This window comes from Tursiops truncatus, chromosome 7, assembly GCF_011762595.2.
Source record: "Tursiops truncatus isolate mTurTru1 chromosome 7, mTurTru1.mat.Y, whole genome shotgun sequence".
Taxonomy (NCBI): domain Eukaryota; kingdom Metazoa; phylum Chordata; class Mammalia; order Artiodactyla; family Delphinidae; genus Tursiops; species Tursiops truncatus.
In genome coordinates this window covers 26,985,656-27,000,292 of record NC_047040.1, presented here as the reverse complement: position 1 = coordinate 27,000,292, position 14,637 = coordinate 26,985,656, and the positions used below count along the sequence as shown (strand labels likewise).

The window sequence follows — 14,637 nt, the reverse complement described above, 5'->3', positions numbered from 1 at the left end:
CCTGGTTTCAGAATTGCTACCCTGGAATTAGCTCTCTGTCATTTAGGAAACAGCAGGGATATGTTCCCATGTGGGTATCTTCACAACCCCCCATCTATTACTTAAGTCTACAAACATTTAGTTGACTTTGTACTGTGCCAACAGTATGATAGAAGTATTTGGCTACACTGCCTACTTTCTTCCAGAATACAAAAGACAATATCGGATTCTTTCATTCCAGACAGTAAGTATACATTTAGTTAAATTCACCTGGGGTCTTGATGCACAGAAAAATCTTATACAGATAAGAAAATATTCTGTGTATGTTTTACTGGTCATAAAAGGCTATTGTCATGGACTCCCACCTTTTTCTAAATCTAGCTCTTACTTCGTAATAAATGAACCAGGTGACTAAGTTCATAAAGATGTATTAGCACAATGATCCGTGTCAATAGCAAGCTTTTCACAAAGCTACTTTGGATTGTGGAATATCTAAGGAGAAAATAAAGGAAACAGTTTGATACCTGGAGCCACAAATTGAAATATCCGGTCTTGTGGACTCCACTTCGGGACATATGAAGCTTGATGGGGATTATAGTCTTCTGCAGTTACTGCTCCTGAGGGGGCCAGAATTTTTCAGAACCAAAGGCAGAGATGTCTGAATTCAAATGGGCTTCTCTAAGAGTTACGTAAAAATACCTAGTAGGACTTCAACAGAAGTAGACTTCTCAGTCTTCCTTTTCTGAATATATTTTGGGTCAATGTTACATTGTTATTTTTTTTTCTCTCTCTCTCAAAATACAGTTCAAAAAAATTTTAACAAGGTTACATAGACACAACATATAACCATAAAAGAAAACTTGAAAAGACAATTTCTATCAGAGGCCACCAAAAAATAGAAAAGTAAGATCCTAAGAAAGTTGATCTCATGTAGCTGAAAGCTCAACATCTTCTAGACTCTAACCAATATAATTATGTTTTATGAATCACACTAATCCTGTAACAACCAACAAGTGAGACCCATGGGGCCAAGTAAAATGTTGGAAGGATAACACTCCTGCAGTTATGCATCTTTTGAGGGAAGGACAACTACATGTCTTCTGTAAGCATGAGTTAAATAACATCATGTACATCCTAAGCCTTCAGGAGGAGAATGAATGAATCTTCAAAATTTAATCCAGTAACACCACACAATTTCAAGGGGCCCCTGGCCAGGTAATTGGGTGTTAATATAAATGTCCAGGTATCACATGAGAAAAACACCACAGGCCTAAGAGACCTGTAAAGTTTTAACAGAACTTTCTCTCGTCTACAGAGATAAATAAGCAGCAAGAGTCCAAAATTGAAAAATCTCTTCCATGTTTCCATAGAGTCCCTCAGGTATTCTTCCCAAATCAAAATCCCAAGAGAGATGCAATGATAGTAGAGGGTCACGTGGCTTACCACTGGCCTTGCAAAAAAAATGCATAGCGCCAAAACCAAGTTAATAATGCAAGTCAAAGCTAATCCCTTAGGTGGAGACAGGTAAAGGTATCTAATCCAGCTTCCTTCCAGGTCAAAGACATCAGCAGACAGGCTCAAGAACAGGCTAAAGGACAACTCAATGTAGAACTCCTTACATCCCTAAGCCTGAGAAAGGTGTGCAGAAATGGGGAGTGCCACAGAAGGGTGGCTCATGGCACTCTCATCTATCAGCAGATCCTCGAGTTTCAGACTAATTAGCATTTAAGGAAATGGCATGGTCAAAACTCCGTCTCAGTATTATCAGATCGAAGTCAGAGTCACATTGGTCCTATGGCATCTGGAAAAGAATGGGATCTCCTGAGAGTCTCTTCCTATCACTCCATCTGCTAATTAAAATGGAAGCTCTTAAGCAACTTAGCCCCTGACTCCAGTTTCATCAGTCAAGCTATCAATGCTGAAAATTGACAAATGGTAATATTACCCACATGCACTCCATTGCTAGCCTAATAGTTCTTTGAACAAGTGACCTATTACCATTAAGAAAATTAAAGAGCTTCATTGCAATTTAATTTGCTCCCTTAGAAATAAGAGACTAAATGTGCCAAGTTCGAGAAAGGATACATATGATACTTTCATTGTGTTATTTTTAGAGTTTTTATCACACAGACAAGAAAAACCCCTCTGATATTTTAGGTTAGACATGAGTAGAGGAGAAAGGAATTAACATGTAGAGCAATCCACGTAATGGTACAAAAAGGATGTCACTACCGTAGATGGTGTGGGGAAAATGGTATAGTCTAGAAATCTAAAAGATTCCTTTCACATCCATGGTCGGAGGGATAGTAGAGTTCATTAAGTTTGTCATTTGCCATGGTCTACCTACTATAATCATTTTGGGGAACTAGTCACCACAAATATAAGATTTAATTTTAGCAAGGCATTTAAAAGCCTTTCTCCTCTCCTACGTAGGTGGTGGGCGTGTGAAAATTGAGAGTGTGAAACTGGATTTCAAAGAAAAGGCCCAAGCTAAAGTTGGTTCACTTGACAATGCTCACCACGTACCCGGAGGTGGTAATGTCAAGGTAAGAAACAAGATCCTGAGCCGATCTTGCCTTTTTAAAAAATCCTTCTGAAATACTCTTCATCAAAATGGGTCCCAAATTGAAGGCCTGGACATCTAGAAGTAGGGATGGTAGAGCTGGATAGAAGTGACATGAACGTCAGCTCTGGGATATAGAGAAAGAGCTAAGCAACAGTTAAGATGCTTGAGTTAACGAGGACTGATGCTTGTCTTAAACAGATTGACAGCCAAAAGTTGAACTTCAGAGAGCATGCTAAGGCCCGTGTGGACCACGGGGCTGAGATCATTACGCAGTCCCCAGGCAGATCCAGCGTGGCATCCCCCCGACGACTCAGCAACGTCTCCTCTTCTGGAAGCATCAACCTGCTCGAATCCCCCCAGCTTGCCACCCTGGCCGAGGATGTCACTGCCGCACTCGCTAAGCAGGGCTTGTGAATATTTCTTGTTTAGCATTGAAGTAATACTATTTAGGCATGAGCTCTTGGCAGGAGTGGGCTCTGAGCAGGTGTTATATTCATTCTTTACAAACCATAAAATAAATAATCTCATTCCCAAACTGTAGTAATTGTTACAATTTTATATTAAAAAAGAATAGTATATGCAGAAATTGACTTGATTTCCATTTGTAAAAGGAAGATACTGGCTTTACATGAGTACAATTGGACAATTATTTTTGCTCTGCTCTGTTTTGCATGGAGTAATATTATTTTAAAAACTGCATTTCTACCTTTCATGTGCCTGAAGGCTATCCACTACATCCTGAAAGGCCTTGTTAAAATCCAAGCTGCTCATTTCACTATTTTGTTGCTGGGTGAAAAGATAAAAAGCTGCCCATTGTAACTTATTACAGGTTAAATTAAATCAAGGAGTCTGATTGCAGGAAGGGAAGAGCATGTAAGAAATAAGTTTTTTTTAAAGCGTTATTTTGTATAAATGGGAAGAAAGATTCAATTAAGTTATTAACATTTGGGACCTGGATAATTATATCAGAGTATAAGTCAATCCAATAAATTATTTAACTAATTAAGAAATAGTTACGACGCATTTGAGCTGTGGTTGAGGAAGTGGTATAAAGTGCATCTCTTAGGAATGAAGCACTTTCATTAGGGTGGACTCGTGTCTGATTAGAACGTTGGTTGATCAGCTAGATTTGTGTACACACTACCAGTTTCACACCCCTTTTCCATCTGTTTGATACAGTATTATAGATATAAATATATATATATTTCTCTGTGGCCATTTGTGATACTTCCTCATATACTTGAATATTATACTTCCTTATTCACAGCATCTGTGTCTCCTGCACCCTTTGGTGTTGCAGTTTTAGGTATGTGAAAGTAGGTGTTAGCAGGGTTCTTTCCCTATTAAAAAAAAGTTTAAAAAGACAAAAAGTTTTAGCATGAAGTTGCTTTCTGTAACAACTCAAAGCTGTAACCCTGTTTTAGTGCCAGATACAAGTCTCTCCCGTGATGCTAGAAAAAATTTGTTTTTCTTTGCTTTCACCAACATGGAGTTTGTGGGGGTGGGTCCAGTTATACATAAAAGGGTTTACAGATTGTTGGTGTAAGATTATGGATTTATCTTATTTTGAATCACAGGATAGTTTGGGTTTTATTCCTGTAATCATTCATGAAACAGACTTCTTAAGATTTCTTTTTCTTTTTTTTTCCATTTGCTAAAGTTGAAACTAACCGTGGGATTTGGGGGCATGTTATCCCATTCTTCCAAATAGTACCTGTTTATTAAATTATCTGATAGAAAATGTTTGACCTCCATACCCAAAGATCCCTTGATCAGAAGGGAAAAATACGGTATTTTGAGAAGCTATAGCTATAACATATTGGAGATGCAGATATCTAAATCAGTTTTTTCATAACTCCAACATTGTACTCTGTAAAGGAACACTATTATTTATCAGTAGATAATACCATTCTGACTTTAGATGCGGTCTAGAAATCACAAATCTATTAATTAATTCACTTTACAAATCATTCATCTTAAATTTATGAATAAGCAATGAAATAGTCAATAGCCTGAATAAGGCAGTGGGTTACCAGGCTAGATGGATGCTTTCTAGTATTTTATCTGTTCTTTTTCTTGCTCAGGGATGGTAGGCTGGATCTGAACAGTTAAAGGCAAATGGTCCAGTAGGCGTTTGATTCCTTTGAGCCAAATCAGTTCTCGAATATAAAGGAAAAAAATGATGAATATGGACTGAGGCAACAAGCTAGTATAGTAGCATCTAAGAAAGAAGCCAAGGGATGCAAAGACAGAGACGCGGGTGCCATTTTGTGACCCGTTGGAAATTACAACCAATGCGACTTCCATAAAAGAAACTCTAGGAGCAAAAGTGCACCATTCATTCTCAACTAAGAGGTTTTGCGTAGGCAAACATTTCTGAAACTATTTATAGATCAGTTATTTTATAGGACAAAGATTTAGAAATGACTGATTAGGACTGTGGATGTGTCTGTTTTCTGCCTAATTATTGCTGTGAGGTTTGATTTGTCCCATCTGGGCATTTTATTCATCAGCTTCCCTTGAAATGCACCAGAATATAGGAGAAGAAAGAATAGGAGTGTGGAGACTTAACAGTATTTTCTTATGTGTTTGGTAGTGTTAGATAGTGATTAAAGCTGAAGTTAACAGCTGGTTAGAACAGTTTTAACCTGTGAAACAAGTATTTTTTTTCAACCTGGTTTAAATTTTTTATAAGCATTAAGAATAAGTAAACATGATCTACATATTAAAATTGTTTCTTACAAATACATGTCTAAAATAAAGATTATATAAAGTACCAAGTTATAAGATTTGGCATTAAAACAAATGTTTACTTCAAATCACAGCAAAATTATAATGAATAAATGCCCTTGCTTTGTATGGAAATACAAATTCTTTATAAAAAGTTAACAAAATGAACCTGATAATTTGTACAAGTAGAAGAAAGAAACACAGGCTAAATGTCTTCTTATGGGGATAAGGGGTGGAACCCATCTTGCCTTTACACTCAAGATTAACGACACAAATTAAGCTTTTTGAACACCACTCTTGTGGGGACATCCATACGCTGATCTAGAAATTAAGGCTTCATAGTTCCAATTCTAGATCTATTAATGCCAGTTTCTCTCTGGCTTTAGCCTTTGAGAACCTGTTTAAGGAAACATAAGTAATCCAGAGCTGTGAAGAGTTAAAAGGCCCACTCACTCTCTCTGGGTCACCTGCAACCAATAATTGGGTACTTTACAATGATGCAGGAGAGATCCGAGTCCATGATGAGTCTCAAAGGCCATGTTCATTTAGGAACCAACTCTCTCTGGATTCTCCTGCTGAGTTCCAGCAGGGTGATGGGCTAAAAATCCCACCCACAAGCAAGACACCTGTGTCACACTAACTAGGTATCACTGAAGAAGGCTGAAGAGAGAACTTGGTTAAATGGAAAGATGTACTTGATGGTAGCTGACCTTCTCCACACACTCATATAGTTATAGAGCAGGGAATGGGTCATCAGCCAAAATATGTCAATATTATTAAAGAAATAATCTCAATGTGGTTGATTCTGACATAGCTGCAAGTATAGTATTTTCTCCTATTTTTCATGCCACAGAAAGGAGGAAAATAAACTATTCATGGTCTAAGTGGCCAGAAAAGATAGATCCATGGCTTGGAAAGGCAAATTCTACACATTCCTTCAAAGACTGATGTGCTAAAATTAGCATTGATGTTTGTTTTTTAACACCTAGGATTTTTAGCCTGGGTATGTAGGTTGAGGCCAAGTCCCTGGCAGGAAAAAGCTTATTTTTAGACTCCTAAAATGTCAATCATGAAGATCTACTTCAACTTTAGCAAAAAGAAAAAAAAAATCAACAAAAAGTATACTCTGTATGCTGGGATTCCAAGGTTCCAACATGCCGCTACAAATCTGTGGGGGGTTTCTTTCTTCTGATAATTCTAGAGCCTGTTACCATAGAAAGGCATTTCTTCAATGGCTGGTTGTAGTTAGTTCATGTTTTTCAAGCAAAATTTGCAAATGTATTTGTTGCTGTATAGTGATTGTTTTGCAAAATAAAGTTGCTTGTCACCTAACTGATAGTTTCAGATTGTTTCTTCTTCTCTGGAAAAAAAACATAATATATAATATGATCTAATCTAATCTAATATAAATTCCTCAATCCAACCAAAGAAAAATTAGAAGAGAAGGCTACAGTTATTTGCTGAATGCCTACTATGTGTCAGGCCCTCTCACTACTGTATTAGCAGGATGCTATCTGTTGCAAGTGACAGAAACTCGAATTGGCCTAAGTATAAAAGCAAATTTATTGGCTCAAGTATCCAACTAGGCAGGAGTATCTGCCTCAGGCAAGGATGTATCCAGGCACTCAAAAAATGTCATTTAGACTCTTTCTTGGGGCTTCCCTGGTGGTGCATTGGTTAGGAGCCCGCCTGCCAATACAGGGGACACAGGTTTGAGCCCTGGTCCGGGAAGATCCCACGTGCCGCGGAGCAACTGGGCCCCTGCGCCACGACTACTGAGCCTGCGCTCTGGAGCCCACCAGCCACGAGCACTGAGCCCGCGTGCTACGACTGCTGAAGCCCGCGCACCTGGAGCCTGTGCTCTGCGGCGGGAGAGGCCACCGCTCGCGGCAGCTGGAGGGGGGCCTACGCGCAGCAATGAAGACCCAATGCAGCCAAAAATAAATAAATAAATAAAAGAAATATGTTTTAAAAAAATTATAAAATAAAAAAGACTCTTTTTTCAACTCTGGATCTAGGCTCTCAAAAGATGTCATCAGGAATTTTTCTTTTTTTCAAATTTTCGTTCTGCTTCCTCTATGTTGTCTTCATCCTCAGGCAGGCACCTCTCTCCCTATGGTTACTGGGAGCTCCAGGTTTCACAGCCTCCCAAAGGAAGCCTCTTTCCCAACAGCACTAGCCAAAATCCAAGCTCTGAAAATCATTGCATTACGTGGGTCACCTGCTCACTTATGCTGATTGGCGAGGGTGGGTCACAGACCCGACTCTATCGCAGGTGGTTGGGGTAGGTGGAGAGTAAAGGGAGAAGTGGCCTTATCTGAACTCCATAAACTAACCATGGAGAGAAACTATTTCCTCCAAAGTCAAGTCAGGCTGCTACTGCCAGAAGAGAGAGAAATCAGTGCCGTGCAGGCCGTGAAAACAGACATCCTCGACGTCCACAAGCCCTACTCTCTATCTTTATTCATCCTTTAGCTCCTTGCTGCTTAGATTGTGCGCAGCTTCACCTGGGAGCTTGTTCAAAATGCAAATCCTCAGGCTCCACCCAGGCCAATTTACAACATTCCCCTAGGTGATTTCACCGGCCCGTTAAAGCTTGAGAAGCGTCGGCTCATCCAGTCGCTGCTAACGTGTTCAAGGAGGAAGAGCTCCGTGGCAGAGACCCCTAACAGGTAAAAATCACTCCTAAAACTGTTCAGACAATGTCACCGACTCCGATGTCGAAGAGGTTAGTTTTCAAGTGGTAGAAACGTGTGACTGGTGGAAGAATTACTTTTGTACTGAAGGTTTTCCAGACTCATATTCTCACTTGACTGAAACCTACTTCTTCTACCAATAGTGTCATCACGTTCTATTTACTCTTCCTTTGGTAATAATACAGATTTGGAGCAATATAGCCAAAATCATTAGAGTTTTCCTATAGTAATTTTTTAAGATTAACATCTGTGTTATACTTCGTAAAGGAAGTCTTTAAACCACAAGGGATTAAGACGTCTGTCTGGTAGTAGGAATCACGATAAAAGTCTTTTTTTTTGCTAATTGAAGTAGATTTACAATATTGTTTCAGGTGTACAGTATAATGATTAAGTATTTTTGCAGATTATATTCCATTATAGGTTATTATAAAATATTGGGTATAATTCCCAGTGCCATACAGTAAATCCTTGTTGCTTATCTATTTTAGGTATAGTAGTTCATATCTGTTAATACTGTGATTCTAATTTGTCCCTCCCCACCTCCTTCTCCCCTTTGATAACCATAAGTTTGTATTCTATGTCTGTGAGTCTTTTGCTGTCTTGTAAATACATTCACTTGTATCATATTTTAGATTCCACATATAAGCGATATGATATAGTATTTGTCTTTCTCTGTCCAACTTATTCCACTAAGCATAGAACTGTAGGTCCAATCACATTGCTGCAAATGGCAGTATCTTATTCTTTTTATGGCTGAGTAATATTCCATTGTATATATACCACAACTTCTTAATCCAGTCATTTGTTGATAGGCACTGGGATTTCTTCCATGTCTTGGCTATTATAAATAGTGCTGCTATGAACATTTGGGGTGCATGTATCTTTTTGAATTAGTGTTATCAATTTTTTCAGATATATACCCAGGAGTGGGATTGCTGGGTCATATGGTGGTTCTATTTTTAGCTTTTTAAGGAACCTCCATACTGTCTTTCAGAATGGCTGCACCAATTTACATTCCCACCAACAGTGTACAAGGGTTCCCTTTTCTCCACGTCCTCTCCAACGTTTGCTGTTTGTAGACTTTTTTTTTTTTTTTTTTTTTTTTTTTTTTTGCGGTACGCGGGCCTCTCACTGCTGTGGCCTCTCCCGTTGCGGAGCACAGGCTCCGGACGCGCAGGCTCAGCGGCCATGGCTCACGGGCCTAGCCGCTCCGCGGCATGTGGGATCTTCCCGGACCGGGGCACAAACCCGCGTCCCCGGCATCGGCAGGGGGACTTTCAACCACTGCGCCACCAGGGAAGCCCCCCAGTAGACTTTTTAATGATGGCCATTCTGACAGGTGTGAGGTGATACCTCATTGAGGTTTTGATTTGCATTTCTCTAATAATTAGCTATGTGACACAATGAAAGCTTTTTTTAATTAATTAAGGCAAAGAAGAGACAAATTAACTCAGATATAATGTGGGAGGGCAGGATAACCCTCTGTGCAGCTTATGGGGGGGAAATGTTCCTCTTTTGTGATGTGGCACTTACTTATAATTCAAGGCTAGAATGTTGTCTCTGTCAAAAGTACTCTTTCCAGCAACCTAAAATTGTTTCAAAATACTGTCCTTCCTAGGTTTTCTTAAGTACCTTAAAGAAACACCACAGACACACCCTTAAAGCCGCCTTTTTTCTTCTCATGCCTTTTCATCACAAACACACCACAGCTGTTCCCACTTTGCCCTCAAATTCCACCAAAATCTCCTACCCCCAGGCCTCGTTGAGGTAATAGACCTGTGGCCTCCAGCTGTGCTTTGTTTGGTTCGCACCCTGTTTTTAAACTCAAGAAGATTCACACACACACATACACACAAAATCCCAGATTTGGATCTTTGAAAAGTTAAAAGATTTGGCAACAGTAGGCCCGCATTCACGATAATTAACTGGAGCTGGTCCATGAATGATGAGATAAAATCGTGTGGCCTCCCCTCGGCCACGGCACCCATCTGTGCCTATTGTTCCTCCCAGCCCACATTATTCCCTTTCGCTTACCACTGTGGGATTTAGAGTTTGTAACCTCTGGCCTAAACTCACGTGTTTCTCCCTCCCTCTCTCCCTCCCAATTTCTTCCTCATTCTGTGAAACGAAAACCCAAAAGCATAAGCCCCAGTCCTACAGTGGGGGAAGGAAAAGGTCAGGTGGGGTAGGTCAGATCAGAATCCTCAGGGAGACTGGGAGCCTGAGAAATCAATATTCAATAGATTTTGCCCTGTCTCAAGAAAAAAGAAAAAAACACCCTTTTAACCAGTATGTTTATTACTAATTGGTAATTATTTACCATCATTTATTACTAATTGGTAATTATTTACCATCAAATAATCTGGTAATTTCATGTTTGTAATAAACACATTTAAGATTCTGCTCCCACCTTTATCATAAAGCAGAGAAAAAAGAAGAATGCAGTGGAGTATATTTCCTTCTTTCCCCACGCTATGATAAATAAAAATGTCCTTGTCAAGTGAGAAATGGCAAAAGCTATCATCTTACTTAGTAGGCCTGAACTTATGGGATACTTGCCTATTACTTTTAGAAGTAGAAGAAAGGCATAGCGGAAGGATGTTCTAACCTAGTCAAGCGAGTGACATGTTCTTAAACCCAGGGCTGATCTTCAGTCAACATACACTTTATCCAGTTGAATAAGTTGTTATAATATTAAAGGACTTGCTTTCCAAGCTCCTCCTTATCAGTGCCTGCCCTTTGCCACCCAGGCCTATTCCCACAGGTGTCATAGACACCTCCAATTCCTAGCCTCTATGAGGTTAATGCTTGGTACAGCAGAGAGCTTCCAAGATCCTGTTGCAGTGCCCCCAGAAGTCCTGCCTTCCAGGCATCACCAGTTGCTATGATCCCCTCAGGGCCTCTAGAGGACTGGCTTGTGCATGCCAGTTCAAGGAAGTCCAGATTGTCTATGCTGGCTTCTAGCAACCTGCTGGCCGCTAGCCAGCCTGCCACAGCTTTTTCTCAACTATTGCTATGCATGCATTGTTCTCCAAGTCAGAAGAAGACTGGAACCCTACAGGGGAGACAGCACTTTTGGGCTTTCTGGTAGGCGGGTACCTGGTGCTCATATAACCATACTTTGGCTATGGCCAGCTGGTACCAGTCTTCATTTTTTCCCCAGACTCCTCTCCTACAGTTGCCTGTAAGAACTGCAGTCACCACAAGACTTTTAACTCTCACCAGAGTATAGGGACGGGCAATAGGCACTGAGGAGGTAATCGGGGCTCCTGAGGCCAACAACAGGAGGTTGTGAGCAACATATAGGCCCCATGGGACCATGCAGGGTTAACAGTGCCTAAGGGAAAGCCTTTTATGGTCCCTGTTGAAATTCATCTGCATCTAAAACCCACCAAAAGCCCAAATGGAGTGGCCTTAACATTAATTTTATACTTATTTAGTGATTGCCTCTTATAGGCAACCTTATAAACATGTTGACTCCTATGAGTACTGTAATTATCAGCATCCCCATTTAACAGATGAGAAAAATAGAGAGGTTGTTTAAAAGTTAATGGGCAAAGCTGGAATTTGAACCTAAGCAGCCCGAGATGTCTCATCTGGTCTAATGGATTAGGGTTGATCCAATTAAATATTCTAATAAACAATTTTCCTGACAATGATAAAGATACCAAATAGATATTATGTAAAAATCTCAGCATTATGAGGGCTAGAAAAATGTTCATATTTTGCTCGTTCGTATTTTGTTCGTATTCAGCAAACAATGACAGGATTGTGGATCCTAAACAATATCATGTATGTAAAGAGAAATTTTCTTTTTTTAAAAAAATAAATGCAAGCCATTCAATGACAATTAAATGGGAACTATTGGGACAATTTTCTGCCCTTCTCTATGTCAAGTCACGGCTCATACAAAGGCATCATTTAGCGAGTGACTCCTACGTCAAGCAAAGTTCAACCAGACATTGCTGAAAATCACCAATATATTTGGAAATTATTAGGAAAATTGGATGAACTGTTTGTGCCAAAACACACATCACTTGACAAGCAATTTCGTAATTCATATTGTTTAGAGAATAAAAGCATTTTTCTATTGTATATATTTATGATGATGTGTCAGTTGCTAAACACTGTTGACTCTCCGTTTCCATGTGTCCTGCATCCCTGGATTCAACCATCACAGAACCCACAGATGCAGAATCTGCAGATGCAGAGGGCCGACTGTGCCAGACCATTTTACGTAGAGGATTTAAGCATCCCCAGATTTTGGTATCTGCAGCGAGGCCGGTCCTGGAACCAGTCCCCAGCAGATACTGAGGGATGACTGTATTTTAACATTACTCTTGCTTCCAGCGCCATGCAGCTTTCTTAAAGGCTGTTTTTCTTTCTCTATTATGACACCAATAACTGAATTAAATTTCTCGCTTTCATTACAAGCATGGCATGTCACTTAGATTTTCCTTGTAAAACAGGTACCTACAATTCATAGCATAAAATGTAAGAATGCCTGCTCAAGCTTTAGATGTGGAATACACACTTCTGATAGTCTAACTTTTAATATGAGTAAACAAAAGATTTTCATTAACATCAGAAAACTAAGACACAAATAGATACCAAGAGGAGCTCCTCAGCCATTTTTTTTGCTTCAACTGTAGAAAAATCAGAAAGCACTCATTATGTGGACACCCAAGTATTAATATTTTGTCTTTTCCTATGTAACCAAAGTGTTGAACAAGCATGACGCATGTAAGTTGTGATCAAGACACAAATTTAGTTTTGTCTCTCGCCGTTCCTTTAAACATTATGCAGTGAAAGAAATCTTCCCCTGACTCAAGCTGAAGGCTTGGACAGACTCGTGACGTTTTAGTCACTCTTAGATGATAACATTCTTCTGGCTATAAAAAGAATCTCAATTATTAAAAAGTCTGAATTCAGAAATTAAAATACACAGCCCATGGAATAGTCAAAACTCCAGAGCTGATGTTATAAGATTTGTAGCAGAGATTTGCCTCAGGCATCAAGCCTGCTTTCTTCTCTGTGGACTCAACTCTCTCTTCTTCCTGACAAAGCTGCTTTTGCTCCCTCTAGGGATAAAGCTGGGGGAATAAGGAAAACTATGGGAATAGGAGACGTCTTCCTTGATTGGAGACTGGGCATCCCATGACAGGCAGGTGGTTTAGCGGATTTTTTTTCTCTTTCTCTGTGGGCTTCCAGGGGTGTACCTCCAGCCTCTTTCTGCTGAGGCTTCTCTCCCATCCAGGCAGCCCTACTGGACAGGACCTAAGACAACTTTCTCCAGCTCCCTCTCCCGCCCGGCCCTCGCCTGGCCCTCTTGTATTACCAACCCTCCTTACTCTGGGAGTCGAGGCAAATTCCAGCTCAGAAGCGCTTCTAGGGAATTCCCTGGTGGTTCAGTGGTTAGGACTCCATGCTTTCACTGCCCAGGGCCCAGGTTCAATCCCTCGTCGAGGAACTAGGATCTCACAGGCCGCGAGGTGGGATCGCATAGGGTAGATGTTGCCTAGGGTTAAAAAACAAAAAAGCGCTGAAGGGTACCAGAACCAGAGCCATCAGCCCTTCTCTGGCTGCTGGATTTCTCCAGCCTGTAGAAATCTAGTGTCTCCCAACATCTGTGTCTCCCAACATCAGGGAACACATTTCAGTGCTCTCCAAGCACTTAAATCCTCTTTTTATTAAACTTAGGGTTACAAGGCAACAAGGCAACAGCTCCCCAGACCTCCCCCAGAAGTGTGACAGACAGCATGGCATCTCTGTCCAAAGAAATCCCCTCATCAACCTCCTCTATCCAATCCATCTCTCTATCCCCTTTTTGTGTCCTTAATCACACAGAAACAAAGTCCTGGAGACCATTTCCTTTATAAATCTGCACATGGACAGGGACAATTTGTCACTCTCATTTTTGTGTCCTGCTGTCAGTCAGGCCAGCCATGCAGTAGATTCTCAGGCCAAAAAAAAAGTCCAATTCTAAAATTCTTCTGTGTTTTCTGCACTTTGGGCTAGAGTAGTCTCAAAATGTGTATACCTTTTTAAATAGGAAACGAATAAATGCCACAAACACTTACTGAATGCTGCATCCTCATCTGGTCCAATGGCCTCAAGGCATTGAGAGTCAAGTGAGGGAGGCAGATCATATATGACACACCACAGCCCAGGATAAACAGTGATAGGTGGTAGAAACTCAAGTTTACACAAAACCTATGGGGAAAAAGGAGTCCAGCAGGGGCAGGGAATAAAAGGGGATTTCTAAAGCAATGCATAAAGGCATGAGTGGAGGACACATTCTGAGAACATGAAACTGTTTGGTGTACCTGGAGCATAAGGTAGGTCAGAGGAAATGAGACCAAGAAAAAAAAAAAAGCTTGGAGATAGATATTGGGTCTTCTATCATATTCACAAGCTTGGGGATTCTATTGTGTACGCTAGAGCAGTCATTACAGGTGAGGAGAAGAAATGATGTGACCAGATCTGAGTTTTAGAAGAGTAATTTTGGCAGCAGTGTGGAGATTGGACTGGAAAGAAGGGGCTAGAGCTGGAAAAACCAGGGAGAGGTGACTAAGAGCCTGAGTTAGGAGAGCAGCAGCGAACATCTAGAGGAAGAAAGATGCTTAAGACCCTCAACGTAAAAGGGACAGAACTTGGAGACCACAG

General features: G+C 40.5%; 1 protein-coding gene across 27 annotated transcripts in view; it reads left to right on the top strand.

Moving 5' to 3' along the window:
- MAP2 (microtubule associated protein 2) overlaps nt 1-6,607 on the top strand; it is a 265,271-nt gene extending 258,664 nt beyond the window's left edge. For 25 of the 27 annotated variants that reach the window (XM_033859830.2, XM_033859827.2, XM_073807321.1 and 22 more), the window contains 2 exons: nt 2,413-2,525; nt 2,744-6,607. In XM_033859830.2, the coding sequence (XP_033715721.1) occupies nt 2,413-2,525; nt 2,744-2,959 (329 nt within the window). In that variant the 3' untranslated portion in view covers nt 2,960-6,607. The remainder of the gene's footprint in view (nt 1-2,412; nt 2,526-2,743) is intronic. The other 2 variants (XM_073807319.1, XM_073807317.1) reach the window with 1 other exon arrangement.
- The last annotated feature ends 8,030 nt before the right edge of the window (nt 6,608-14,637 follow it).